The 27,711-nt window shown below is 31.6% G+C and overlaps 1 protein-coding gene across 7 annotated transcripts in view; it reads left to right on the top strand.

Moving 5' to 3' along the window:
* Nucleotides 1-27,711, top strand: part of fus (epithelial splicing regulatory protein fusilli) — a 36,455-nt gene that overhangs the window by 6,242 nt on the left and 2,502 nt on the right. For 6 of the 7 annotated variants that reach the window (XM_014238661.3, XM_014238659.3, XM_036369130.2 and 3 more), the window contains exons 2-11: nt 3,226-3,697; nt 11,379-11,759; nt 12,985-13,270; nt 13,328-13,417; nt 13,475-13,529; nt 17,339-17,449; nt 18,015-18,285; nt 19,555-19,869; nt 20,395-20,541; nt 20,626-25,144. In XM_014238661.3, coding sequence (XP_014094136.2) covers nt 3,569-3,697; nt 11,379-11,759; nt 12,985-13,270; nt 13,328-13,417; nt 13,475-13,529; nt 17,339-17,449; nt 18,015-18,285; nt 19,555-19,869; nt 20,395-20,541; nt 20,626-21,915 — 3,075 coding nt within the window. In that variant the 5' untranslated portion in view covers nt 3,226-3,568 and the 3' untranslated portion in view covers nt 21,916-25,144. Of the gene's footprint in view, nt 1-3,225; nt 3,698-11,378; nt 11,760-12,984; nt 13,271-13,327; nt 13,418-13,474; nt 13,530-17,338; nt 17,450-18,014; nt 18,286-19,554; nt 19,870-20,394; nt 20,542-20,625; nt 25,145-27,428; nt 27,695-27,711 lie in introns of those variants that run through there. The other variant, XM_036369137.2, reaches the window with a different exon arrangement.

Below are 27,711 nucleotides of genomic sequence, written 5' to 3'. Positions count from 1 at the left end.
AAGGAGCATTTTAAAAATACTGCAATATAGTGTGACTGGACAGTGTTGTGTATAGGAATATATTAATGAATATTCTCAAATAATTGCGTAAAATAAGTAGAATAATACTCATTTTAATTAACATGGCATTTGACTCAAATCTATATCATAATGAAACGCATTATATCTATAAATATTGTTATTTGATTTTTGATAATACCAATGTTTATACTTGCTTCCAAATATAATAGTAGTTTGAGAATAACGGTACAGAGGAATATAGAATTTTACAATCCACTAGCCATGATTAATGTAAAATAGTGTCAAAAAGTTTCTTAGCAACACACAATCTGACACAAGCAGATAAGTTAGAATCTTGCGTGTCGTTGTCGTATATACTCGTATGTGTGTTGTTTATGTATGCGAAAACTTTATTATAATTTTATTTAATTATTATATTCATGTGGATACAAATTCCTATAAAAACAAGTTGACATAGATGCACATATTTACAAATACGCTCATAAACACATACATACTTATAAATTTGTATATAAAATATTATAACAACTTCACTTATAGATATTTACATATATACGACGCCTATACAAATATGTAAATACATCTATAAATGTCTAAATGTGTGTATATATATTAAGTTCGTACGCAAACAATCATGCATTAAATTGCGACATTAGTCGGCATTGTTGAGTATACTCGATTAACCCATACACCTTTTGACCTTTGAACATTGCACGTCCGAGACCGAGATATCACCGTCTTTACTCGAACTGAATAAGTTTCGCGACAGTAAATGCTGATTTTAAGGTATTTTACTTTTCATCGAGTATACCTACATATTTTAATAATATACATATATGTATATATATATATATATAGCAAAGTAGGAAATTAATTATTTTTGATTAAAAGAGAAATTATATCGTCAAATTGAGCACTGAAATGGGTCAAAACCAGCTTTTGCCCACTATTTTTATACTTACATATGTATGTATGAAGTTTGCTAGGTTTGAATAGAATAATTAAGACAGCTTATCATCTTAACTAGAGCGCTTCTATGTCTTTACTCTATTTTTGATAATTCTGTTAAGAATTTCTATTCGCGATATTTTCCTATCTTATGATATTTAGATATCTGAATATGTGCTTTAAATAAAAAATATAATATATTATAATCCAAAATCAATTCTGGGAAATGTTATACAAAATTTGTATATGAAAAGCGGTATCTATATTAGGACGATGAGGAGCTAAACTCTGCTCTTAAAACTGCTTTCAAGAGTTAGACCAGGATAGATAATTTTTGGAAACAAAAAAAAAATCATAATAGGATGAAACCTATGCTATTGGAAACGAAAGATAAAATAACAAACATTAAAGGAAAAATAGCTTTCGGGCGGTTTGAGATCGGGAAAAGGAAGGCGAGGGGCGTGGTTGAATTTTTAAGGGTTAAACGGCTTATCTCGATATCCGGCAAAACTACGAGTTCTGTAGACAAAAGTTAAGTGGAAATGTTGTCGGTAATGAAAAAATCTATAACATTTGTACAGAGACTTTTTTCACATAATTCACATATGTGAAAAATTCGAAAATTCAAGGTTTTGGGTTTTTTATTTCTCTCTTGTACAAAAAAAAATTTCTTTCATGAATTTTGGTGTGAACTTACCTTCTTGAGTTTCAAACACACCACAATTTTTTTTAAATATTACGGATGAAACCTTATTGCATATATTTTAAAAATGAGAAAAAGCTTTGCAATTGCTGAAAACTTTTCTTGCTGATGGTATTAAAAACATATACAGTATTATGGTAATTTTGCTCGGAAAACGCAAAAACAATCCCCCTTAAACGATTCAATTCTGATTTTTTTACATCTTCTACTACGAAATAATAATTAGATGAAATAAAAAAGCAGCTTAAATCATTTTCAGCTGTTTAGTGAGGTCTGTTTTTGCATTTTCTAAGAAAATTTAGAAAATGTATATATATTTTACTCCATCAGAAAATAGATATTTCCACGAACACAAACCCTACTGACTTTTAAAAAAAATCTAATATTTTGACGTTAGAATTTTTCATTGAAAATTAGATTATTTTTGATATAAGGTCAATATAAGGTTTCCTTCTTAATATTTTAAATTTAAAAAAATGCAGTGTCTTTGGAACATAAGAAGGTAAGTTCGTGAATGAAATATTTTTTGTACAAGATAAAAATAAAAAACCCAAAAACTTGTTTTTTTCAATTTTCACACAAATTTTGAGGTTATGTAAAAAAAAGTCTATAAACTGAACTTATAGATTTTTTCATTATCTTCAACATTGCTATTTTTTCTGTAGGTCTCATAGTTTTGCCGGAAATCGAGATATACCGGTTTTAACTCTTAAAAATTCAACTACGCTCCTCCCCTTTCTTTTCTCCACCCTAGATTGCGCGTATATTATTATTCTTTTAATGTTTGTCATTTTATCTTTTGTTTCCCATGGTTTATGACCTACTATACATTTCTTTCTTGTTTTTATCATTTTCAAAGGCTTCTGCACTAGTTTAAGTTCTTTAAGCAGTAGGTTGAACGAATTTCCTCCATTACTAAATGTACGAGTAATTGCTATATACTTATATGTACAAGTTTGTGTCCCTGTAACCTTAGCTTATTGCATTAGATAAATATTTTAATATGCAACCAATGGGCTCTTAATTTTTATGAGAGGAACTCCGCCTTACAGTTTTCTATTCTTTCCTTATTATCATATAGAAAAATTCAAATCTCGCTTACAACTACTTGAATAGCTCGTTTCATAGGAAATGAAATGGTCACTTATAATTAAAAAAAATATATATGTATATATCACTTATAAGTCAACAAAAAAACAAAATATATAGATATATATGTATATATACTTATATGGTATATAATACAATATGCATTTATGTTCGACGACGAATATCTCGTAAACGCTTAACTTGATGGACTAATTATAAGAGACCATTTTAGTAGAGCAGTAGTTTACATTTAGTTATAAAATTCATAAGAAAAAAAATTGGCTTAAAATAAACAAACTTCAACCGTTAATATCTTTTGAATGGTTAGGTATACGAAAAAATCGTTAGGAACCCTTTTGTAGAGTATTTTATTTTCTACAAAATCTATGGTTTTTTGACCTACCCTACTATATATATTTATGAAATTAAATGACTAAGGTTTAAATTTGTTTGTTTTCTTCCAGGAAATACATTAAGCTGTGAAAACCTTGGGACATGTCTACAAATGTGAAAATCCGTTAATTTTATTTATAGAATATATATATATAAGCATGTATATACTCGTATATACATATATAATATAAAGGCAGAACGAAAATATTCCTTCCCAAACGCACATATGTACATATGTACCTATATGCGAAAGAAATTTGCTTAGTCAACACTTCAATATTTTAAACAAATCCACGAAAATACTCGAACTAATATAACAAATGCAAAAGCCAATAAAAGGAAAATACATCCTGTGATCATATTCAAGACATTCTAATAAGCCTACAGCCATAAAGCAGGCCTTAAAAAGGAAATATGCAGGTCTCAGAATATTTGGTGTCAGTATATATCGCAACATGTGGACAAAATGGGCCCGGACTTGGAGCGGATGAAAAGGAAATAATATTGCTGGTTTATATTATTTTGGAAGCTAGTAGCGGAAAGGTATTTAACTTTGATGTTATTATAATAAGCACTATTCGATTTTAGTTATTTATATTATTTTATAGTTTATATATTTGAAATCTTGTAGATATGATCTGAAAAAAATACAGGAACCGTTCAGTGTCGAATACAGTTTGTATCGATAATGATATATTTATGAGCCAAAAACATATTTTACCTACACCAAATAGTGTTTTTCAAGCGGTGTTAAAATAAAATACAATAGCTCTGTCTTAACATGTAAGTTTGAATTTACCTTTATTTATTCAAAAATGTTATGGCATTTGATGTTGAAACAGAAATAAGACCACTACTAATTCAGCTGTTGTAGGTGGATAATAATCTTTAACCTGACGTACCCTCGTAGAAAGTAATCTAATAAAATCACCAAATAGCAATTTGGGTTGTTCCCGGTCCGATTCGGTAATTTTGCTTACTTATGTTATCATCACTGAATATGAATTTTAAATTTTCTGGAATGAGCTTTTGCGTGGTAATTTGCAAAATTATACTAAGTAATTACTATCCGGTTTGATAACAATTGCTAAAAACTAAACAATAACATCGGTTTGTTTTAAGCCAATCCTAAAACAAAACTAAATTATAAGTAATAATATATGAGAATCTAATAATGTCATATTTTATTATGAAAGGTTTTCTTAGTACAAATCAGTGCGTATGTAGCTTAGATGGAAATATAAACTGATTTATAATAGTAACGTAGTCATATGTACTCTCTTTGTATTAACGCACATATAACAAACATAAATATGGATATTTTTTCAAAGCGGTCTTAGCTTTCTTTCATAACTTTATCATTAACTCTGTATTTACCATATTCCTTCCCGGGGTTCAGTGTGATTGCCATAATATTAATAAATATTAAAGTGACATTCTACTCCGAAAAGAAGCCCGAACTGTTGTGTGCAATTAAGTGCACATTTACCGGTTATATGTATAAACCGAACTATTTGTGTATTTGATAATTTCAACTAATATACACACTCATGACAACATAAGGTCGTGTCACACCTGCAACCGCGTTTTGCTAATATTCACAAAAGTGAAAAAAGATCACTAGTGAAGATTTCCACTTTTTTTTTTAAAGATGTGCTTTATTAAAATTATTAGTGTATTTTTGCCAAATGATGTTGATTTGCTAAATATTCGCATACTATATCTTACATATGTATATGTGTATGTTTGTAAACTCTTGAACGTGATTTTTTATTATATGAAAATTTAAGCATGCCAATGAGGGGCTAATGGCACTTTCTATTACGTTTTGGAAGGTTTTAAGCAATTGTACTGTATCAATTATTTTTTCAATATATGCATACATAGTTTTGTTCTACTCTACTTACTCACATGTTTGAAAACATTATGATGATATTTTTCAAAAGTATTTACTTTTAAAGAGGTTATCGGAAGATATGCACAATTTTTATTACCGTCAAAATATTGTAATATTAATTTGTATGTATACTAAGTCAGATTTGAAAGTTTTTAGATCAGCGTTGCTATATGTTAAGAGCACTATTGTTTTTATTCAAAATGGTATTTTATGGTAAGTAGACGTACTTTTATTCAATTTGCCCATTTTTGCACTATGAGGTACGAAAGGTGCCATTCTATTGCTCGTTTTTAAATGATCTATATGCAAACCTATTGAAACATACTTATGGTTAAATTTGAAGTTCATTCATATTTGAGATAGATGTAGCACTAGTTCCTCCACTTTCATACTGCATTATGAATCGGTTGAACGTAATTTTTCCTACCGATATTGGGTAGGTTTAGGAGATATTTATATTAAACTCAACTTTTGGGACCCCTAACTATTCCTTACTGTTATCTTTTGTGTAGTTTGAATTTTGTAGTTACTGTGTTCAAATTCCTACTTCCTTGCCTAAGAACACGTGTATAAAGCTTCTTAAGATATTTATTTTTCATTTTTAACGAAGTCATAGCTTGCAAGTACAGACGGAGATGTTCACCATCTTCAACTCATTCATTTCTATATCGCACTCGACTAGTTTTTAGTGGTTAGGTCAGCAAAGCTATTATACTCTGTCCAGGTACTCTGTTAAAGGTGTATAAAATTAAAAATGTAGATACTTTATATATACATAACCATTGTACCAGAGATGCCAATTTTTTCATGAAAAGCTCTATAATTTCAGGATCCCACGCTGATTCATACCATTTTTAAGTTAGCATTTGAACTGCAATGATCTCGAACGTCATTAAATGTCCGACATCTTTCACTGGAGACTTTCGTGCAGTTTTAGAGCCTTTAAAACATTACATAACCGAAAATCCTGTCCAAAAAAATAACCCTTGAACCCTGGATTAAAATCCTTATATTATATGTATACATAACTTGTGGCTTAAACTCCAGCTTTTAGTGCGCGCATGTTTTGTAAATATTTATACACTTAGACATAAACTTGCTACGTATATTTGCTCACTGCACACACATATTCAGTATGGATTGCACTCAGGCTTTGCCTACCTATGCGAGACCTTATTTTCTAATGACTTCACAATTGCATTTCCAACAGAAAATTCAAAGCTCATAACTGGAAATGCTATTCATTTACTTTAACTGATTGGCTTATAGTTACTACAATAATGAAATATTTGCGTCCTCAGTCAAGTGTGTATATATATCTTGCGACATATTTTCTAATGATAATTATATTTATGGACTGCAACAAATATATTTATATTTTTTTTATAATAACCTAGTTATTCAATCCAAAAGTTCATATACAATTTCGCCATACGTTTACAAAAACTTGACCATATTAAACGAAATTAAGGTCATACTGCTTTTATTTCCATTTTCTACAAGTAGATACAGTTCGAAATTGGAGCCAATCGGCCAATAACCACACATGCTTTTAATGTAACCAACTTATTTATACTTGTATGTTATGTATCGGGTTCTTTTGATTTGAAGATTTTAAATTATATTATGGCTCCATAAATGAATGAAAACAGGTTTGATCTTTCTTTAGGTCCCATTGCCCAGCATTTAATAATAATATACGTTAATTTTACTCTCACCATAATTTGTTTTATGGTAAAAATTAATGAAATCAGTTTTTCCTAACCAATATCCGGTTAACTTTATACCTTAATATATATAGATCAATATGTATAATATTTTTATGAAGGAGGAGGAGTATTTGATAACCTTAAAACCTTTTTATATAAATTGTTGCAGATACGTTGAAATATTGCGCACTTTGTTAATACTTAACTGCGAAAGTATCTTATTTCGACAGCGCTTAAACATAACCCTCGCTTACCTGTTAATGCTTTTCTCACATCGACTTGAGAATGGCTAATAATTTACACTTAATTATACATAATTATGACTTGCGCTCTAGTATTCTATTAATTATTTGTAATTATCGTTAAGTTCTGTTGCTAGAATGCAACTACATTTATTGTAAAATATCTAAGTTTCAGCAGAAAATGTTGCTCATAACAGCTTGCGCTAGCAGGGTCTCCCAATATTCAGTGTACCGCCAAAATTAGTATGAAGTAATGAACTAATGAAGGACTACTAAAGATAATCGTTCAAACTATTAAATGCTTACTGAACTTCATTTGAAAGACGTGATTACTTTTCAGATTAATGAATATATGAAGCGTTTGTTTAACCCATTGGAAACGAAAGTTAAGATAACAAACATTAAAGGAAAAATAATTTACCGGCGATCTGAGGTCGGGAAAAGGAAAGGGATGGGTGTGGTTAAATTTTTTGTTTCTTGATATCTCTACTTTCTGATGGTATAAAAAAAATATATTGTACATTATTACATTTCTAAACAGCTATTCCACCTATTATTTCGAAAAATCAGCTATTTAGAGGGATCTGTTTTTGCAATTGCCATAGTAATGTATATATTTTTTATACCACATATCATATCAGGTTTTCTGACTTTTAAAAATATTCTGAAATTTGGACTTAAGATTTTTTTATTGAAAATTAGGGTTTAGGTAGAAAATAAATCTAAAGTACACAAATCATCTTTACATATTATATAAGTCCCATGGAAATGTAAATCACGCTTAAATTTTTTTACTAAACCATATAATAGTAATTGAAATATCCTCTTTTAATTTTGCTGAGATATCTTCTATTAAGATATGTACGATATAAGAATAACCAATGAGACAAAATTTAATATATTGAAATATGAGGGAAAAGTAGACCAGGCCTCGACTGATTTCATTCATACTCTTCGCTAAATTACATTACAATTAAGAAAACATATCCACCTAATTTCATTAAAGTATCATACATATTGATAAGAAAAAACAGTTTATAGTCAGCTGGAAAGTCGGACAACATTTTATTGGGTATATTTGGGTTAGATGAAGTTTTGGGAAGATAACAATTAGTTTTACCATTAGACTCAATTTATGCTCGACCGACTTATTCAGCACAGAGTCCACAAGAATAAAGATAATCGCTATATATATATAATAACTGGGGAAATTCTTGGATTGATTTCACTCATTACATATTCACATATTATTACTAGGAAAATTCTCTGAATTTCTTGAAGTTATCTTGTAGACTGACCGATATATACGGCATAAAGTCAACCATTAGTTTCGAAATCATTGTACAAAATTTATGGAGGCTAGGGGAAGTAAGGTCTCGATTTTTACCAATTTTGGATAAAAGATGATCTCTTAATTTTATTAATATATCTCACATATTGAGTGATATTTTCAGTAGCAAGTTATTTGTATTCTCTGAAGTTCACATGTTCGGAATCTGGAGAATTAAAAAGGTATATGACGATTTCGAGCATTTTTGGATCTTAACTGGCATACCTTGAGTGCACTATTTTCGAAAACTTTATTACGATATTTTCACTAGTGCTTAAATTAAATACATTCTGTAGAAATTTAACCACTTCCTTTTTACTCACTCAAATTTATGTACATAAATACGTTTCATTAACATTTTTGTTTATCGTCCATTTTAATTAAGCCTATAGCAAATGTATTACAGTTGGAAGGTACACATGTATGTATTTAAATTGTTAATTGGCTGAGGTTTCGACCTTTTATATAAACAAGTAAGAAAGGGATAAGTTCGACATACGATACTCTCGCAGTTTGTAAGAGTCGAAGTTTCGATTTATTTTTAATTGTATTTAAAAAAATATTACATTAGAGTTATAGCGAAGTCTTAAGAACTCATCAATCTTTATATCTGTGGTATAAAGTGAATCGGAACGACGAAGAGTCTAATATTCGGCTAGCTTTTGACTCTCTCTAAATTGGCAATCCGAACATGTTAAGGTCAGTATTTGGATTGAGAGAATTTCGATCGATAATCGTATTAATGATTGAGGCATGTATGAATGGTCACTGGTTTTGGAAGTTGATACTCGGTTTCCCCATTTTCACACTACAGTTTCAAATAAGAAATGTAGTATGTTCCCGAAATTTTGTTGACATAATGTTAGTAAGTCAAGAGAAAGGTACATTAAGCCTAACAGTGAATAAAACTTCGTATACTTTTCAAACCTCAAATATGTTTTTAGATTTCGCCCATAAACCTCACTATTTATCACAATTTTTATTTAAGTTGTCACTTGATAAAGTAGACAGATGGACATGCAGATATCTCAATAGTAATTCGTTTCGTTATTCTGATCAATTTTATATAAACTAAGCTGAATAATTTAGGTTTGAAAAACATATCAGACCTGTGCCATTACAACCCGTTAATGTAATAATCATTTAAGCACGGAACCGTGTACATGATCTTTCTATTAGAAACACGTTTTAAGGGTTACATGGACTCAAATTTATTGTCTTATATAACTCTATAGCGTCTCTAGAATATTATCCTAAATTCTCAAGTTGATTCGAGTAAGAGTTTTGAAGATACAGCCTTGAAAAGTTGTGCGCTCGAGGTTAGGTATATACTCACTAACAACTTTAAACGCGTTTTTTTTCGAAACTGTGTTTTCAAAGTCGGTTTTCAAGTCGGTACTCAACCGATCTTAAAAAAATTTCACACAGGTCTTTGAGGTATAATTTATCAAGTTTTTAACGAAGATTTTTTTTGTTTAATTACAACTATTTAAAAACAAAAAAACTACGAGATAATTTCACCAAAATTTGCATTTTTTTAAAACGTCTGCCAAAAATACATTTTTAATTGTTTTTTCTTTTTACTTCGTCCAATACCTAGTTTATGTTCTTAATTAAAATAAGTATTTTTTTCTTTTTACTTTTGATGATCCTGTAACAAGTTCTGCTATCAACGTGGAGGCACTTTTTCTGAGTGACTACCGGAAATGAAGTCGTAATGACTGAATTTTGAATAATTTCGTTTGAAAATTTCACAAAATCTTTGTAGAATATGTATCTTTGAATAATAAAAAGTGTAACTCCTTAAGTTAGATTTTTTTTTTAAATATAATCAATCAATTATAATATTTAAAATTGGTATTTGACAGGAAAAATAAATCTGTTCGCTGAATTCAATCCAAGAGAGTATGTAGATGAGTTATTAAAATGTTATAACCGCTTGATATTTTATATGTATTTGACACTCATTTAGGTGTCAGCTAATATTTTCCTTCCCATCATAGACCGTTTAGTTGCGGACTTTCTTATGTATGTATAAGTGTTTATATATATTTTTTTTCCTTGTATTCAGTAAAGTTTATAATTTCATCATAGAAATTTATACGCAAGAACAACGTTTATAATATATTAAATTTTATTATCAAAATAATCGTTCTCCAATTGCAACTATTAAAGAAAATCATATTCTCCGATGAAGCGTACTTTCATCTGAGTGGTGCGGTAAATAAATAAAACAGTCTATTCTAGAGCGAAGAAAATCTACAAATTATTCATGAACAACCAGTACATTCACCTAAATTGACAGTTTGGTGTGGTTTTTGGTTTGGCGTTCTGTACTTTTTCGAAATGAAGCTGCTGACATTGTCAATGAAGTGCGATATAGATCGATGAAAACCAACTTTTTATGGCCGTAATTGGAAGAAGATCATCTTGACAACATCTGCTATTCATGACATACGACTTGATTTAACTGAAAAAGAACTCGAAAATTGGGTTCATCGAATTCGTTCCTGCAAAAGAAATTGTGGAGGCCATTTGAATGATGTTATAATCAGAACTAAATTGTACACATTAAATAACACATTTGAATTTCCTTAACAATTAGTGTTTTTCTATATATATTTTTTTAAAATCAGAAGTACATGTGTAAATACTTATTTGCATATTAAGATCGATCGCAATTGCAAGCATGGGAAGTGGTCTTACACTCAGAAATTTGTATGCCATATTTTATGAGGAAGATTTCTTAAGTGAAACAATTGCATATAAAGCATGCATATATTGTACGTAAACATATAATCATAGACAATTTCATACGTGCGTTTATTAATATCGCTAGAGGCCTAGATCCTGAATGTACACATATGTAAAGTGAGTTTAAGTTTTCAATACTTTTTTTTACCTTATTGTAACTATATATACAATAGATATAGAATAAATAATTATCTATATACTTTCAAATTGGAGCTGAATATTTTGTTAAAATTTCTTAATTAAAAATATATGAATAAAGCACGTTCTGTATTAAAAATAACTTTACTTTTAGATTATTGGAACAAAGCAGCTGTTGGTACGACCTGATGGCAGTTTTGCGAAGGATCGCACAGTGTCCGGCTCATCAGATGTTGCAGTAATGGTAGGAATTTCATCGCCTCCTCTTGCATCCCAAAATGCTGATGCCATTAACAATAACAACACTAGCATTAGTAACTCAAACACACTGTTGAAAAATGTATACAACAATCCAAGTACAACTGTAATTCATAGCAATAATACTAACACGATCACAACTGAATCAAGTAGTGGTATTGAAGCGGCAGATTCGATTACAACAACAGTTAATACAACATCAGTCCCCGATACAATTGAGCTGCCTGTAGCAGTTGCTCACTCTCAGGGAAAGCCCCTCCAGGAAGCAATAGACGAGGTAAGTTAATACTCAGTTCAATATTCATTCAAACTTAACCCAAGGGGCCAAATTTTTATGTATGGAGTATATGAGGAAAACATCAACGAAATAATGGGAAATCCCAATTTAATTCATAAACGGCGCCAAACCGCATTATCATTATCTATCATTATAAATATATGCTCCCTGAATTTCCTTACTAGCCTCACAGATAGATCGATATGTTCGATAAAAAATCAGCCATATACATTGGTGTTTGGTTTGGCCTTTGAAAAGTTATAGCCCGCTTTAGACAATTTTCGGACGACAGATGGAATACCTTGAGGGCACTACTTGTGCAAAGTTTTATTTGATTCACTAATGTTTGATTTGTACTGTAAAGTAAAAGAATCAAATGGAATTATAATTTTGTTATATGGGAAGTAGGCGTGGTTTTCAACCGATGTCTTCCACACTGTATAATAGGAATAGCTGGGTAACCTTACACACCAAATTTGGTTGAAATTAACCTAGTAGTTCCTGAGATATAGGATTTCACCTAAAGGAGGGCGGTGCCCCGCCTTAGCCACTTTTGACAGCTGCTCCTATGAAATCCTTCCTCTCTACCATCTTAGTTGTGAGTGAGTTATCGCACTTTTAGTAGTTTTCAACATAACCGTTATGTGGGGAGTGGACGAGGTTATTATCTGATTTTACCGAATTTCACAGTGCATGGAAAGGTGCCAAAAGGACTTCTTCTAAATAAGCTTTGAACATGAACTATTTAGGGGGCGGAAGCACGCTAAGTTATGGCCCTTTGATGCTTGTACATCTATACCTTAAAATTTTGAATTGGTACTGAATTCATAAGGGCGGGGAAAGTGAATATATATCTGAAAAAATTCAGTTCTAACTGACGTATTAGATAAAGTGAAGTTTCGTATTTATTTATTACAATATTTCATAATAAATGAAATTTAAAAAAGAAGAAGAAAAAAAAGATTCTGATTAACAGACCTTCGTTACTATTATATTATATTATAGTGATACTCAAACAAATCATATTAGAATCTTACATTAGACTAAATATATCGAAATAGGTGCAGATACATCTATGTTCCTACTATTTGTGAGTTACATTTGTGTGTGCTTTGGTAAAGGATTATGTATCTACATATATATATTTATGAACTTAATTTATTTTTAAAAATAACAACAATATTGAAGATAAAATATTCGCTAAACTATGTCCTTTATCCAACAGTTTGATGAATATTTACGCTCTTTGACATTATATGGCGATGATATCGATAGTATCAATTTCATTACTGACGGGCAACTTCCCTTACGCCAGTGTCTTCATCGCGAAGCCTGCGCCAAAAATATCCGGCTACCGAACTATTACAACCGCTTTTGTGATCTTCGTAAAGAATTTCTCAAGTACAAGTCGGGTGACTTATCACGCGCTTTGGTTCCCGTAAAGGATATAAAAAAAATACTCCAAATACCAACAGCTGCGGCTCCTCAGAGTATCGGAGAAATGATGAAAGGTTACTTATTATATATTATAATTGAAAGCTATTGAAACCAACATTTTATTTTATTAGAATTAAATATTACCACTAGTGAAGAACAGGAATTCTATGTTAAAGAATCTCGCGAAATGGTGTCGGTGATACAAGTAATGCTGAAAGGAGGTACGATTATTATTTTCGCATCACTGGTATACATATATAACTTTGTATGTTTTATAGGACACAAATTTAGAGCAAATGAAATAGTAACCCTTGTTCTGGAACCTGGAATTTGGTAAGAATATTTATATAAATGTTTGGTAATTTCCAGTTTAATATAAAACTTTCTTTGAGTGTTTAGATTTTTTATTGAAGTGTTATAAATTAAAAGATATTTATATATTAGTAAATGATACATGTTCAATATCTGTTTTTTATCCTGATTTTGCCTTTTAGAAAATGGAATAAATTAAACCGCAGTATGTTTTTTAGAATATATGGTATACATATTTATAATTTCCAAGGTAGTATCACTTCTAATCAATACAATAATTTTAATTTGGTGCTATATTGATCAAACTTATGCATTTACCACTACCAAATATCATAATTTATACAAATTGTATTAATGTATATATCTCGTTAAGATGAATTATTCAGTTAACATAAAGGCAGATAGATCAAATCAGATTTTGGTGATCAACTCATATTAAAAATATATTTTAATGAACTAATATCAAAAGTGTATTCTTCATCACTAAATATGTATACGAATTATATTATATATGTTTTATGTCGTTACTGCAATAACAATTTGACATGGTCACCATTTTTATACTCTCGCGTCATGTTGCAACAGAGGATAATGGTTTGGTCACTTAACGGTTCTATTGAACACCTAAAACTAATCGAGATAGATATAAAGTTATGTATATATATAATTGATCAGCATGAGGGACTGATTTTTATTCCGGGTGACTGTCTGTCGGTTCATTCGCAATAACTTGGGTAAAAATTAAGATACTTAGATCGTGTGTTTCCTATCAAATTAATAAGATTCGTATTGAAGATGCACGAAATCTGATCACTGCGATGCTCACAAAGCGCTTATAATCGAAAACCTATAAAATGCTTTAACTAAAATCCAAATTATGACAAAAAAAACTGCTATCTGGTGCTGGTAATCGCAGTATGGAGGAGCATTTGTGGTTTGAAAATTTTCAAAAAGTATGCTTGGCCTCGCATCATAATGGGCTCAATATAGATATCCCATAAATCAATAAGGCTTTATCAAAAAACCTTGATGAGGACATATCTTTTTAGCACGTTCACAGACTGTATGAAAATGCTGAAATCACACTTTAATTTTACATCAAATACTAAACATTGCCCCTATATACCGAATGTAATAATTCCAACCTTCCAGTTGGCTTTCTATTATATATATATCGGTTAATATAAGCAAAATTAAGTGAACGTACATGATAGTATTGGATCTACTATACTTGTAGTTTAATGCCGTAAATGTGTGAAATTGGCCCATGAATTACTCCAGTAACATATACTACATAGGTATAATGATATTCGTTATTCAGTTAATGTGTGAGTTATCTTCATAAAATTGCATGGAAACTGCACCTTGAGTATATTTGAGTAATGTCAAAGTTGATGCAATCAGTCCAGACTTTCCCCTAGCCCCAAATTCCCGAAATAGTGTTTTCCGACTTTCTAGCTGACTTTAAACGGTTTATGATGGTAAATATGAGTTATATTTTAATGAAATTGAATAAACATGTTTTTTAACATAACGTGAAGATACTAAATGTGATACATAGGTATAATGATATTCGTTATTCAGTTAATGTGTGAGTTATCTTCATAAAATTGCATGGAAACTGCACCTTGAGTATATTTGAGTAATGTCAAAGTTGATGCAATCAGTCCAGACTTTCCCCTAGCCCCAAATTCCCGAAATAGTGTTTTCCGACTTTCTAGCTGACTTTAAACGGTTTATGATGGTAAATATGAGTTATATTTTAATGAAATTGAATAAACATGTTTTTTAACATAACGTGAAGATACTAAATGTGATTATACCCTGAACAGGGTATATTAAGTTTGCCACGAAGTTTATAACACCCAGAAGGAAACGTCGGAGACCCTATAAAATATATACATAAATGATCAGCATGATGAGCTGAGTTGATTTAGCTATGTCCGTCTGTCTGTCTGTCCGTCTGTCTGTCTGTCCGTCTGTCTGTCTGTCCGTCTGTCTGTATATATACAAACTAGTCCCTCAGTTTTTATGCTATCGATCTGAAATTTTGCACCTGTCCTTTTCTAACAAAGAAGCTGCTATAGCATATAGCTGCCATACAAACTGAACAATCGGAACCAAGTGTTTGTATGGAAAACTCTTTCATTTGACGAGGTATCTTCATGAAATTTGGCGTGTATTATTATTTATGGCAATTATCCAATCCTCGAAGAAATTATATAGATCGGATGACTATAGCATATAGCTGCCATATTAACTGAACGATCGGAGTAAAGTGCTTGAATGGAAAATTTTTTTATTTGACGAGGTATCTTCACGAAATTAGACACGAGTTATTGCTTAAGACAACAAATTATTCTCCACAGAAATTGGTCAGATCAGATCACTATATCATATAGCTGCCATACAAATTGAACGTTCGGAATCAAGTTCTTGTAAGAGGCCTTTGTATTTGTGAAGGGTATTATAGCTTCGGCGCAACCGAAGTTAACGTTTTTTCTTGTTTAATCTATTTACAGTTTTGGTGAATATTAATTTGCAAAATTTTTTATTGTAAAATTTTGCCAACACTTGAAAGTATTTCCCTGTTAAATATGTTTTTTATTATTTTTTTTCATCAATACATTTATAGATATATATACATAACTATGTACCATATAAACTATGTACATATACCATATTTGAAGATTCACTTCCTGCGGCCTCTTTAAAATAAATTTTAAATTCAAAAGTTTTTAATGAGTATTACTTTAACGGAAGAAGTTTGATTTCTTAAAATATGTTGCTCAAATACGCCTTTAACACATTTTGCTCAACTCACACTGACGAGAAATGACTCAATTCTTACTCAACTCTCAAACTTTTCTCCCAAGCTGCTTACTGCATAACATAAAATCGATGTCTTTAAAAATTTCGAAGTAGTCGCAGTTTCAATACAACAGCAATAAGGCTGCGCGTTGTCTACGTTCGAGTCAAAGTGATCACATCGTCTAATCTGATCAAATTGTTTGCTTGTCTAAGGCTTATCCAGTAATCCACCATCATCGTGTGGTCCGAACATCACGACACAATATTATATATGAATGTACGTAAATATTTTATACATTTATTTTCTGAATGTGCATTGTTACAATTTTCTTTTTTGTAAAAACATGCGTATATATACATACACAATTCCAATATTTATTCGAATAATTCGGTTGAAACCCATCGATCGTTATCGCAACAAAAAAGAGAATGTATACATATGTATAATATGAAAACGAAAAAGTGAATATTAACATAAATCAGATTATCGAAAAAAAATTAAGATAACACCAAAATTTTATATAATGAATTAAAGATTTTAAAAGCATCACGGTGAAAGAACTTTTTAGAATTAGTTGTACAGTGGAAACTTCAACATGATTTTTTGTGCATACTACCCTCATCAGCTTCCAGCTGCTTATAAGTAGTTGACGAAAACCTGCGAAAAAGTTATTAATTTGAAATAAATTCCATACGAATGTGCATAACTATACAATTATTTAGCTGAGATCAGCTTTAATGTAATATACTTTTGAATATTTTGTTTTTTATGTAAGCCCTATTTGTATATATGTTTATATATAGCTGCATATGTAGATGTAAGTAATCCATTCATTTGTTTATGGTTTCATTCGCACACTCAATTGGAGTAATGTGAATGTATATAAAGCATACCCGCTGCCACGACTTTATAAAAATTATGGTCACCTGATTGAGGTGCCAACAACTTGGCTAATCGTCGAAATACTCACGCGCATTTAGCCTTTACATTTTTAATTTTGAGTTTACATTACTTGCAGCTCAATTGACGACGACATAGACGGTAATTGTATTGTACGCGCTCGAGGTTTGCCTTGGCAGAGCAGTGATCAGGATATAGCTAAATTTTTTCGTGGTCTGAACGTTGCCAAGTAAGTAAAATAAATGAAACGTGTGATTAACCCGTTGCTTTTCCCCTAATATTTTGAAAATAATAGTCAAAATATTTTTTAATGTTCATTTTTTATATTTACATACAAATATGCACTGATTATGTTTAGAAGGTCTCTTATGCCATTTGACCTTTTTTATAAGCAAAAGAGTGAGATAACTAAAAACAAGCAAGAAAATCGGTGTTCAAACACAGCCGACCTCTTAGTGTATTCATAAATCAAGCTTGAATATAATTTAAATTAAAAACCTTTTTTAGTCCCACATATCCGATACGCTTTGAATTTATAATTGGAAACCAATGTGTCTATTTTAGTAGAGTATGACTGGAAAATGAATCTTTAAAAACTGGTTCAATCGTTATTTACTACTGTCTTTTTGCGGACTTAGAAAACTATTATGTATGCAAGCCTACTGTATATACTTATTATATTACATTTAAATAAAACTAACGTTTAGTCTTACTGATAAGAGGTCAAAAGGTTTGATTAAACGCATATGCATTCATAGATTGTAATAGGCTTTACCTATGTTCCTTATTTGCAGGGGTGGTGTTGCTCTTTGCCTATCGCCTCTTGGGCGGCGTAACGGTGAAGCTCTTATTCGATTTGTATCACAAGAGCATCGCGACATGGCACTAAAACGTCACAAACATCATATTGGAAGTCGGTACATTGAGGTTTATCGCGCCACTGGCGAAGATTTCTTAGCCATTGCAGGCGGAGCTTCTAACGAAGCGCAGGCTTTCCTCTCCAAAGGTGCACAAGTCATAATACGAATGCGGGGCCTACCATATGATTGCACCGCCAAACAAGTAGTAAGTGAAATGAAAATAAGGTAAATAAATATCCACAATAATTTAATATGAATATTAGTTAATATTGAAAGATCGATGAACTTCGTTCATGAATAAAATAGCGCTGCATTTCTCACGTGAATACATGTGTACACATTAGTACACCTAAACAGGCCACTTTACACAACAGGGCTCTAAGATTTTCGGAACGGTCCCCACTCTGCCCACTCAATCCGTATGAAAGCTACAGTCTGTATGAAATATACAGTCTACATAGTCGGTTTTAAGCCCAGTCTCCCTACATTTAATTGTTTACTTTAATTCAATTACTCTCAAAAAAGTATTGTACAAGGTGCATTCCAAAGTAAACATTAAAAAAGTAACAAAGTAATATCTAGTGGCGCCATCTATATGTCGACTAGTGCGTTAGAATCTGCTTTCCTTTATCGACTTCCAGTAAAAATTTCATGACATTTCATCTATTGGAAGTGTCAGTATGTTTTTGCTTCGAACAAAGAGCCAACATTAAATTTTGTTTTAAAATTGGTAAAACTTTTACCGAAACGTTTCAATTGATGAAACAAGTTTATGGCGATGATTGCCTATCCCGTAGCAGAGTGCGCGAGTGGTTTATACGTTTTCAAAGTGGTCGTGAGGACATACATGAGAAATGAGCCGAATCCCCAAAAATCGTGCCTTGAGAAGTCAAAAGTGAAGACAATGCTGATTTGTTTTTATGATTCCAAGGGTATTGTCCACAAAGAATTTGTTCCACCCGGCCAAAACGTTAATGCGGTATTCTACCTTTGAGTTTTGAAGCGTTTGGTGCGCCGTATTCGACGTGTTCGGCCCGAATATCGCGAAGATGGAAGTTGGCGTTTGTTACACGATAATGCGCCGTCTCATCGATCGACGCTTTTGGCCGATTATTTGACCAAAAATCACATTTTAACAATCAACCACTCCCCGTATTCACCTGATATGGCACCGTGCAACTTTTACCTTTTCGGAAAAATGCATTTGCCGATGAAAGGAAAGCGTTATGCAGACGTGGAGGCCATTCAAAAGGCTTGCACCGGTATACTGGCGGCCATACCGGGCAACGAGCTAAAACACTCGTTCGACATGCTTTTGGACCGTTTGCTGTATTAAAGCAAATGGATATATTTTGAATAAAATTAATTGATTTTGCCGATAAAACCATTTGTTCTGTCTTTTTTTTAAAGTCCTGTATACTTTGGACTGCACCTTGTATATTACATAACACTTAAAGCCTAACTTTTTTTACAGTTGGATTTTTTTACCACTGGGGAGGACCCTTGTACTGTTCTTGATGGTGTAGAAGGAGTGCTCTTTGTCAAAAAACCAGACGGCCGAGCGACTGGTGACGCCTTCGTGCTATTTTCTATTGAGTCGGATGCACCTAAGGCCCTTTCTCGCCATCGCGAATCAATAGGGCAGCGTTATATAGAACTATTTCGCTCGACAACAGCAGAAGTTCAACAAGTTTTAAATCGTTCTATGGACCCAAGGACTTATGAAGCTAATCAACAACAGCCACTTATTTCCCAATTGCCGTCAATGTCGCTATCGCTGCTACCTCAGGTACGGAGGCTTATTAAAAATTTGTTCATCAGATATAATTCGACTCCAATACATAATTCGACATAAGTTTTGTAAGTGTGAGGCAGTTTTCTCGATTGCCAGTAAAAGTGTATCACTTCTTTAAAGTCAATTTAATTTTTTGTTCATGAATCAATAATTCTTATTGTTTATAAATTTCATACTACTCAATATTTACTGAAAACTTTAAATAAATTAAAAATTAAAAGAAGTTTTATTTGAATAGTTCCATAAAGGAGCTGAGTACAATCTCCTCTTAAAATTCTCATGGAGTTTTTATTATTACTTTATTAGTACCATGAAGTCAGATAAGAATTAGGAATAATTTTCTCTCTTGAACAAGTTAAGACTAAAATAAGTATAACATTGAGTTCATCCTTGACGCGAAGATTGGAACAATTTGATAGAGAGAGATTTTACTCTTACCACCTAGTCGTGTTGAAATTCGATTATTAATTGTATAATATATTATATATATAAATATAATTTTTTACGGTTAATTTTCAGCACTTGATTACTTCAGGAACCACAAAGAACTGCATTCGTTTACGTGGCCTACCTTATGAGGCCTTAGTCGAGCACATTTTACATTTTTTGGACGATTTTGCAAAGCATATTATATTCCAAGGAGTACACATGGTTATCAATGCCCAAGTAATAGATTATTATTTTTTAATTGTTATATAAACTTACAAATTTATCTTTGCTTAAAATTTTTGTTAATTCTTATTTTAATAGGGTCAACCTAGTGGTGAGGCTTTCATTCAAATGGATTCAGAGGAGTCCGCGCGCTTGTGTGCACTACGCAAGCATAACCAGTTTATGATGTTTGGTAAAAAGTACCGATATATTGAAGTATTCCAGTGCTCTGGTGATGATATGAACATGGTCCTGAATGGCGGTCTACAATCCCCTATTTCCGCGACACCGCATCCCCATCAATCAGCTGCATCTAAGCAGTCATCGCTGCTTTCACCGGGTATGTTACCTCAACCGTCGCCGTCCAACGCACAGGCAATTAGTTCTCATACGCATGCTCACGCTCACAATCAGGGTCATTCTAATGCCCACTTTCACACTCATGGCCAAAGTCCCCATATAACACATGCGCATGCGCATACGCATGCCTTGCAATCATCACCACCGATGGCAGCAGCAGTAGCTGTGCTATCACAACAGCAGCACGTTGCGCTGCCATCAACAAATCCACAAACTGTGGCAGCTATGACAGCTACAGCAGGTAGCCTGTCTCCCTTTATGACAACCGCAGTTGGTACACTATCAAATGCTGCTCAGCATCAAAGCATAACGGTGCAAACAAATGCTGCCGCCGCAGCCGCTGCTGCTGCTGCAGCTGCACAAAATGCTGTTCCACTTGGTGGACTAGGAAATTCGCAAACTTCCACATTACAAATTCCACCAAGCGCTTCCAATGTACAAACATCTGCTATGACTGCATATCCTTTTAATTATTCTTTACCATCGCCTCAGTTGTCTATGGGAGCTAACTCTGCGATTATTGCGCAACAACAGGCTCAATATATCGCGCAGCAAAATTTGTTGGCACGCCAGCAAGCTGCAGCTGTGGCTGCAGAGCATCAACAACAACAGCAACAACTGTATGCAAATTTTATGAACCCTTTGCTATTCCAACATCCGTCCGCTCCGGGTGCGTCTAATGTAACGTCCCCTAGCCCTTCTGCTGCGGGTACAGCTGCAACGCATCATCAGTTTGTGCTTATGCCGCGCCCATTCTCCTTTCAACCATTTCCGATCGGTTATTTGCCACAAAGCTATCCATATGCAGCAACTGCAACGGGTTTGAGTGGTGCGAGTGCACCAGCTCCAGTCGCTGGCGTCATGCCCAACGCAACAATGACAGCAGGCCCAACCATGCCCCATTCCATGAAGCGTTCGTATGAGAATGCCTTCCAGCATGAAAGTAATATTGCGACTGCCGCTAAACGGGCTTTTACACGCCCTCCCAATGCCGGTAGTTTATACCAGTTTTATAATCCTGGAATTTAGTCAGGTTGAGATTTGGAATTAAACACAAAATGCTAATAATAGGACGAATTAATCCTTCATCAAGTAGTACAAGGTTTTGTGCGGCCAGGCAGTTCTTGTACTTTCATGTAAAAACAACAATCCGACACTCATTTGTGGTTAAAATTTTAGTCCAGGCTAAGTATTTACCTTCCAATGTAAAGATTGACGTGGTTGCATCACGTATAAATTCCCTTCAATAACATTTTTTTACATTTAAAAAGTATATGTGAAATGCTGGCGACTAAAAGGTATGATTGCAATAAAACTATTATTTTATACTGTCATTTAAATAATTATTCACATTGTTTCCGTACAATATGCATCTACGGTCTTATGGAAGATTAGCTTAATACGAGTTGAGGGAAAAATTAGGTGCTGTTTTGGCAAAAGCCTATACGCTCAAGCTCTTAATGTTAACCTATTTTCCATATCGAACATAGGTATGTACCATATATACATGGCACATAACCAGTTATACATATCTACATATCCACTTTAAATCATATACTTCCATATATACGAGTACTTACCTAGTAAGAGTTCATAGAAATAAGAAAACAATTGTGTTGTTTTGAACTGCAATTTGGTTTAGATATATTAGACTGGAATATCTTAAATACAAATTACATCCGATGTGTAAAGTTTATCTGGGTAATATTATATATGTATTTATCTAAAAAACGATTAATTCTTGGCATCTCAATCTCTGTTAATTTATTAATATTACCGCGTGAATTTCTAATCCTTTTTATGAACTTAACATATCAACAAAATACAAATAAGGCGAAACAACGCAAGAAGTTGAAAGAGGCTAGTAATATTCATTAATAAAGTGCTTAACAGCTGCGCCATTCACATGTTTGTGAAAAAAATACATTTTGTAAGACTTGTGCAATTTCATTGCTTAAAATTAAATAAATTTTCCTTAATTATTTTTGCAATTGAAGGGCTACTTCGTAAATGAATATTGCAAGGTGTTGGATTTGTATTTGCCTTAAACACAAAACGTTTTGCTATCAATATAACATAATTCACAAACTTTGCTGAGCTTTTTTATATGAACACTATTCATATGTACGTATTTGCTTAATGCAAATAAAAATCTGATTAAACAGCTTTTAAATTCTAAGGATTTTTTACACTTTTCAGTAACGATTGATTGAAAAAATCTATTTGCAAATAAATGTAGCATTTAAATGGAAAAAATTATGATTTCTAAAATCGCTATAGTTAAACATCTTGATACTAAATATTATATATATGTTATACTAATTTTACATGGCAATATAAATATCGTTCCTTAGAGCAAATAATTTTAAAGTAATTTCATACACAAATTTATATACCTACATATGTATATTAATAAAAAAAAAAATGTCAAATCTGAATGGATTTGTCTCCATGGAGCGATATTTTAAATTAGACTAAATATTATTAAGGCTAAAATTCTATATTCACTCTATTATATAAATCAATATGAATATAACTAGTTACACTTCGCTTGAATTGCTCAAGTGTGAGTTCAATATTACTTGTATAGGTACGTTTTCTTTTGTGTATATTTAATATGAGTTCATCATTATATGTGCATATGTATATGGTGTTAGTCGCATATTGATTTATGTTTAGTGTCATCACTAATTTTTCCCATTTGCTTACATCAATTTGGTCGAAAGAGTACATATTTTACTCATGAAAATAATATTTTAAAATTTTTATTCAAGCAAAAGTTTTACCAAAATGTGTCGTTTATGTACTTATATAATTATTTTTTATAACCAAATGACTTTAGCTAAATTTTATATTTACATGTATTTTAATGAGCTTCTTCTCTACTTTTGATGTGCGTCTGACAAAATTTGCCGCAATCAATGCACAACTCTATGCCATTCTTTATATAATTGTAATAAAAATTAAATTTTGAAGAAACGTTAGAATACTCGCTTCAATATAACAGTAATAATTTGTTATGTCGATTGTAAATGCTATACCTATTCCTTTAGAATTTCGTGAGTTACGGATAAACCGATTTTATTACAGCATGTATGGTAGTAGGGCTGAAAACAAAAGTTATTATAACAGACAATCTTAATTTTAAATACAATAATTTTCTGTTAATTCGGGATGAAAATATTAAGCACTTGCGTTGTTACGTTGCTAGTAACATTGAGAAGTTATACCTATTAAAATTGTATGCCAATTATATGTCTATTAACTCGTTCGATAGTAACTAATTTATTTTATTGCATGCTGAAATAAGACCGCGTTTATAAATATTAAAAAAATACTTAGTAACTATCGTTATAAACATAACCGAATATGCGACTGGAAATCGATTCTGTGTCCACTTATGTATATGCACACCCTTATCACAGTTTTTTGCACCATATCTTTCGACAATATGATAAATTCATATTATTTCGCGATAGCTTTTATTTTAATGCAACAGATGAAGACTCACTATACTTAAGGCAATCCTTTCAATACATAAATCTGTTTGTAGCTCAATAATTTCACCTTTTACTTAGTAATAAACATAATAATTTAATGACAAAGAAACATTTAAATAAACAACATTACATGTGTAGTTATATAAGTACATTTATGTGTCTAAGGTTTGTTTCAGTCATCTAGTAATCGCTAGGGAGTTGGGTTTTGGTTTAATGTATGGTGATAATTTTTTCAGTTAATCGTGTGTATAATTGATACATGCTTACATGCAGTTACGTATAAATATGTAAAAACTATCGTTTTTAATCGGGATACACTTTTCTGCTTATATACACCTATATATGTATTATACCTATATATAATATATACATGAATATCATTCCACAGCTAAGAAATAAATTTTGATATGACTAGGTAATCTGTTCCTACATATTTTCATAATTTTGAATGGCGAACTTGTATTGCTGTACTTAATTAACAATAACATCTCAAAACGAGAATAAAGTAAAAATGTTTAAATGTCAATGTACGTACATTTAATCAAAGCCTAAATTGCTGGCGAAGGAAATGAAGCAACCTTCCAATTATCAAAGTATCATATGGCTAGATTGTGCGTAAAACATCCAAAGTTGTATGAATATTACGAAATTTAACAAAGCTATTTAATATTAATAATAATTAAACATTTTGATATTATCTTTGCTCATTTTTATATAAACGAACCTACCTAATAATATAATAAAAATATTTTATAGAATTGCACTGTTTTTCAATTCAAGATTTTTGTACATATTCTTTCAGTTTTCGAAATTTGCATAGTTTCAAAAAACAAATATTTCACACGTGCAACATATGTATGCTGATACATGTGTATAAACATTTAAACTTGCACACTAAAAACGAAACTTGTTATTACAAACATACATATGAGCACATCAACAGATATGAGGGCAAATGATGGTGTCCGATGAAATAGGAATAATTTATCTTTGATTGAAATTTAGTTCAATAGTTTTATTATGCGTAATTTTGTTTTATTTTTGATATCTACTAAAAAAAAAATCTCCTATTTAACGGGTTGTTGCTAAATTTAATAATGCTTAACTTTTTCTCTCAGTGTAATGTAACGTCCAAAATACTGAATCTAATACCAGTTATGGGAGTGTTACTCGTAATCATATTTTTAGCTGGGTTTGGCTTTTTATTGCAGCAAACAAAACACTTGAAAATATCCAACAAACAAATCTTGTATGTCTCTCTCTGTGTGTGTGTAATTTGCTGAGGGTGATGTAACGGTGATGTAACGGTAATGTTATGTATAACAAATCTGATCTGTAAGTACATTCCTTTATATACGTTTTTGGGTGCACTTGTATTTTAAGTTGTAATTCTTAGCACATACCGATTTAATTTCTTTATTATCATTCATATATTTTATTTTACCAAATATATACATATCTACTTCTATTATAAGATATTAATCGATTTGAGTGCATTAACTAGGCTAGAAAAATACAGAATTAATCATAAAATTTTAAATAATAAATTCACGTTTAACACAACCAATTACTCATACGTGTGAGGAGTGTGAACGTCAAAACCCTGGTGAACAATAATTAAAGAAGTAAATACTTACATACTCGTACATACATGGGATTAGGGTATGGGAACATAACAACAGTGCAATGGGTGATTATTTTATGTATTTACATACTATACGGGTCAAGGCATATGCATTAAAAGGTATCTGATAGTTCTCGTTGCACTTTATAAGATTTGGTAGAGAATATACTTGATGAATATAGACATACACACGTCTAAATTGAATTTTGTTTAATTTGTTGTCAATCAACATACCTGTATAAATTTTTTTAATAATCCTCCTGTAAGCTGATCATGACTTCAATTATTTTATTAAACTTAATAGGATTAAATCGACTCACATTTTTCATTATAATATAATGGTACTTCTTTTAAAGCGAAATATCAACAAATAATAATAATAATATTTAATCATTACTATATTGCATATGTTATACATATATATATGTATGTACTTAGTCCTGCCATAAGTTCCGTTGGCTTTCACACAACTCAATCAATAGCAGCACACTCAGTTTCTATTGATATTAGCGACGCTGCTTGAACCAACGATTTTTTGCAACTAGCCAAATTTCTCTTGGATATTCGAAAGACCAGGTTCTCCAACTTTTTTGATTGAATGATTTAAATATTAACTTTAAGCTATGAAACTAGGAATATTACTTTTAAGCCACTGTAGTAAAAAAACATTTTTAAAATATTAAGTTTTTTTCGAAGCTCATAAATTTCACTAGCGCTTACTCCACACTTATGTCAAGCATTCCCCGCAATACGATTTTTTTAGCTGATTATTATATATGAGTAGACACCTCATACAATGAACTGTATGCATTGTAAATTTTGTAATATAATGTGTGGCAAGACTATGTGCATATGTATATAAAACAGACTCTAGTACTGCTCTGAATGAGCTAATATTTTTGTATAGGCAGCCTACTCAGTAGAGTTTTAAATAATGTATTAGTTTTTTACAGATTCGCAGTATTTTTTTTTTTACTCCAGAAAGCTATAAATAATATGATATGAATGTTAGTAATAATTCAAATAAAGTTAAAAAAACAAGCGATTTTCGTCCAAAAGTTTGATCCAAAATTAAAAAAAAATCTATTCCGGCCCACAAATATATTAGTTTACGTTATCACAAAATCTATTAAAGGTGTAATTACTCCGCCAAGCGTCATTTTCATATTTACGCTGCTCATTATTTCGTTTGCCTCGAATATGTTGCTCAATAATTGCTTTCGAAACTTTATTTTTTGCTAACAAAAGAATTCTTTAAGTATTGACATTATGCACTAAAAAATGTATTCCTAAAGGAGCTATATAAGAACCTTTTATGAATAATTCAGTTAAGTTTATTAGGAAATATTCATATGTTTAAATTTATTATATTTTAAATATTCTACTTTTGTTCAAAATGAAATATTTCATCTGTTCAGGCACACCTGTGTTAGGCCCACCGTTTGCGCCATTTCAACCTTTTGGATCGCCAACAGCTTTACTTACATCAGCTCATTCACATCGCCCGCTACCAAATCGTCATCACCAACAGCCATCACCTCAGCCGACATTTTTTTCGCCACCTTTTCTTTATTGGCCATATCCTAGTCCGCCAGTGTCGCCAAACGCATATTATGGACAACCACAGACTCATTCGGCCACATCATTAGCTGGAAATATTACTGCAACTCAGCATCAATCTTTGGTTTGTCTAAATCTACC

Source organism: Bactrocera oleae, chromosome 4 (genome assembly GCF_042242935.1).
Source record: "Bactrocera oleae isolate idBacOlea1 chromosome 4, idBacOlea1, whole genome shotgun sequence".
Classification (NCBI taxonomy): Eukaryota; Metazoa; Arthropoda; class Insecta; order Diptera; family Tephritidae; genus Bactrocera; species Bactrocera oleae.
This window is presented reverse-complemented; position numbering and strand designations above follow the sequence as displayed.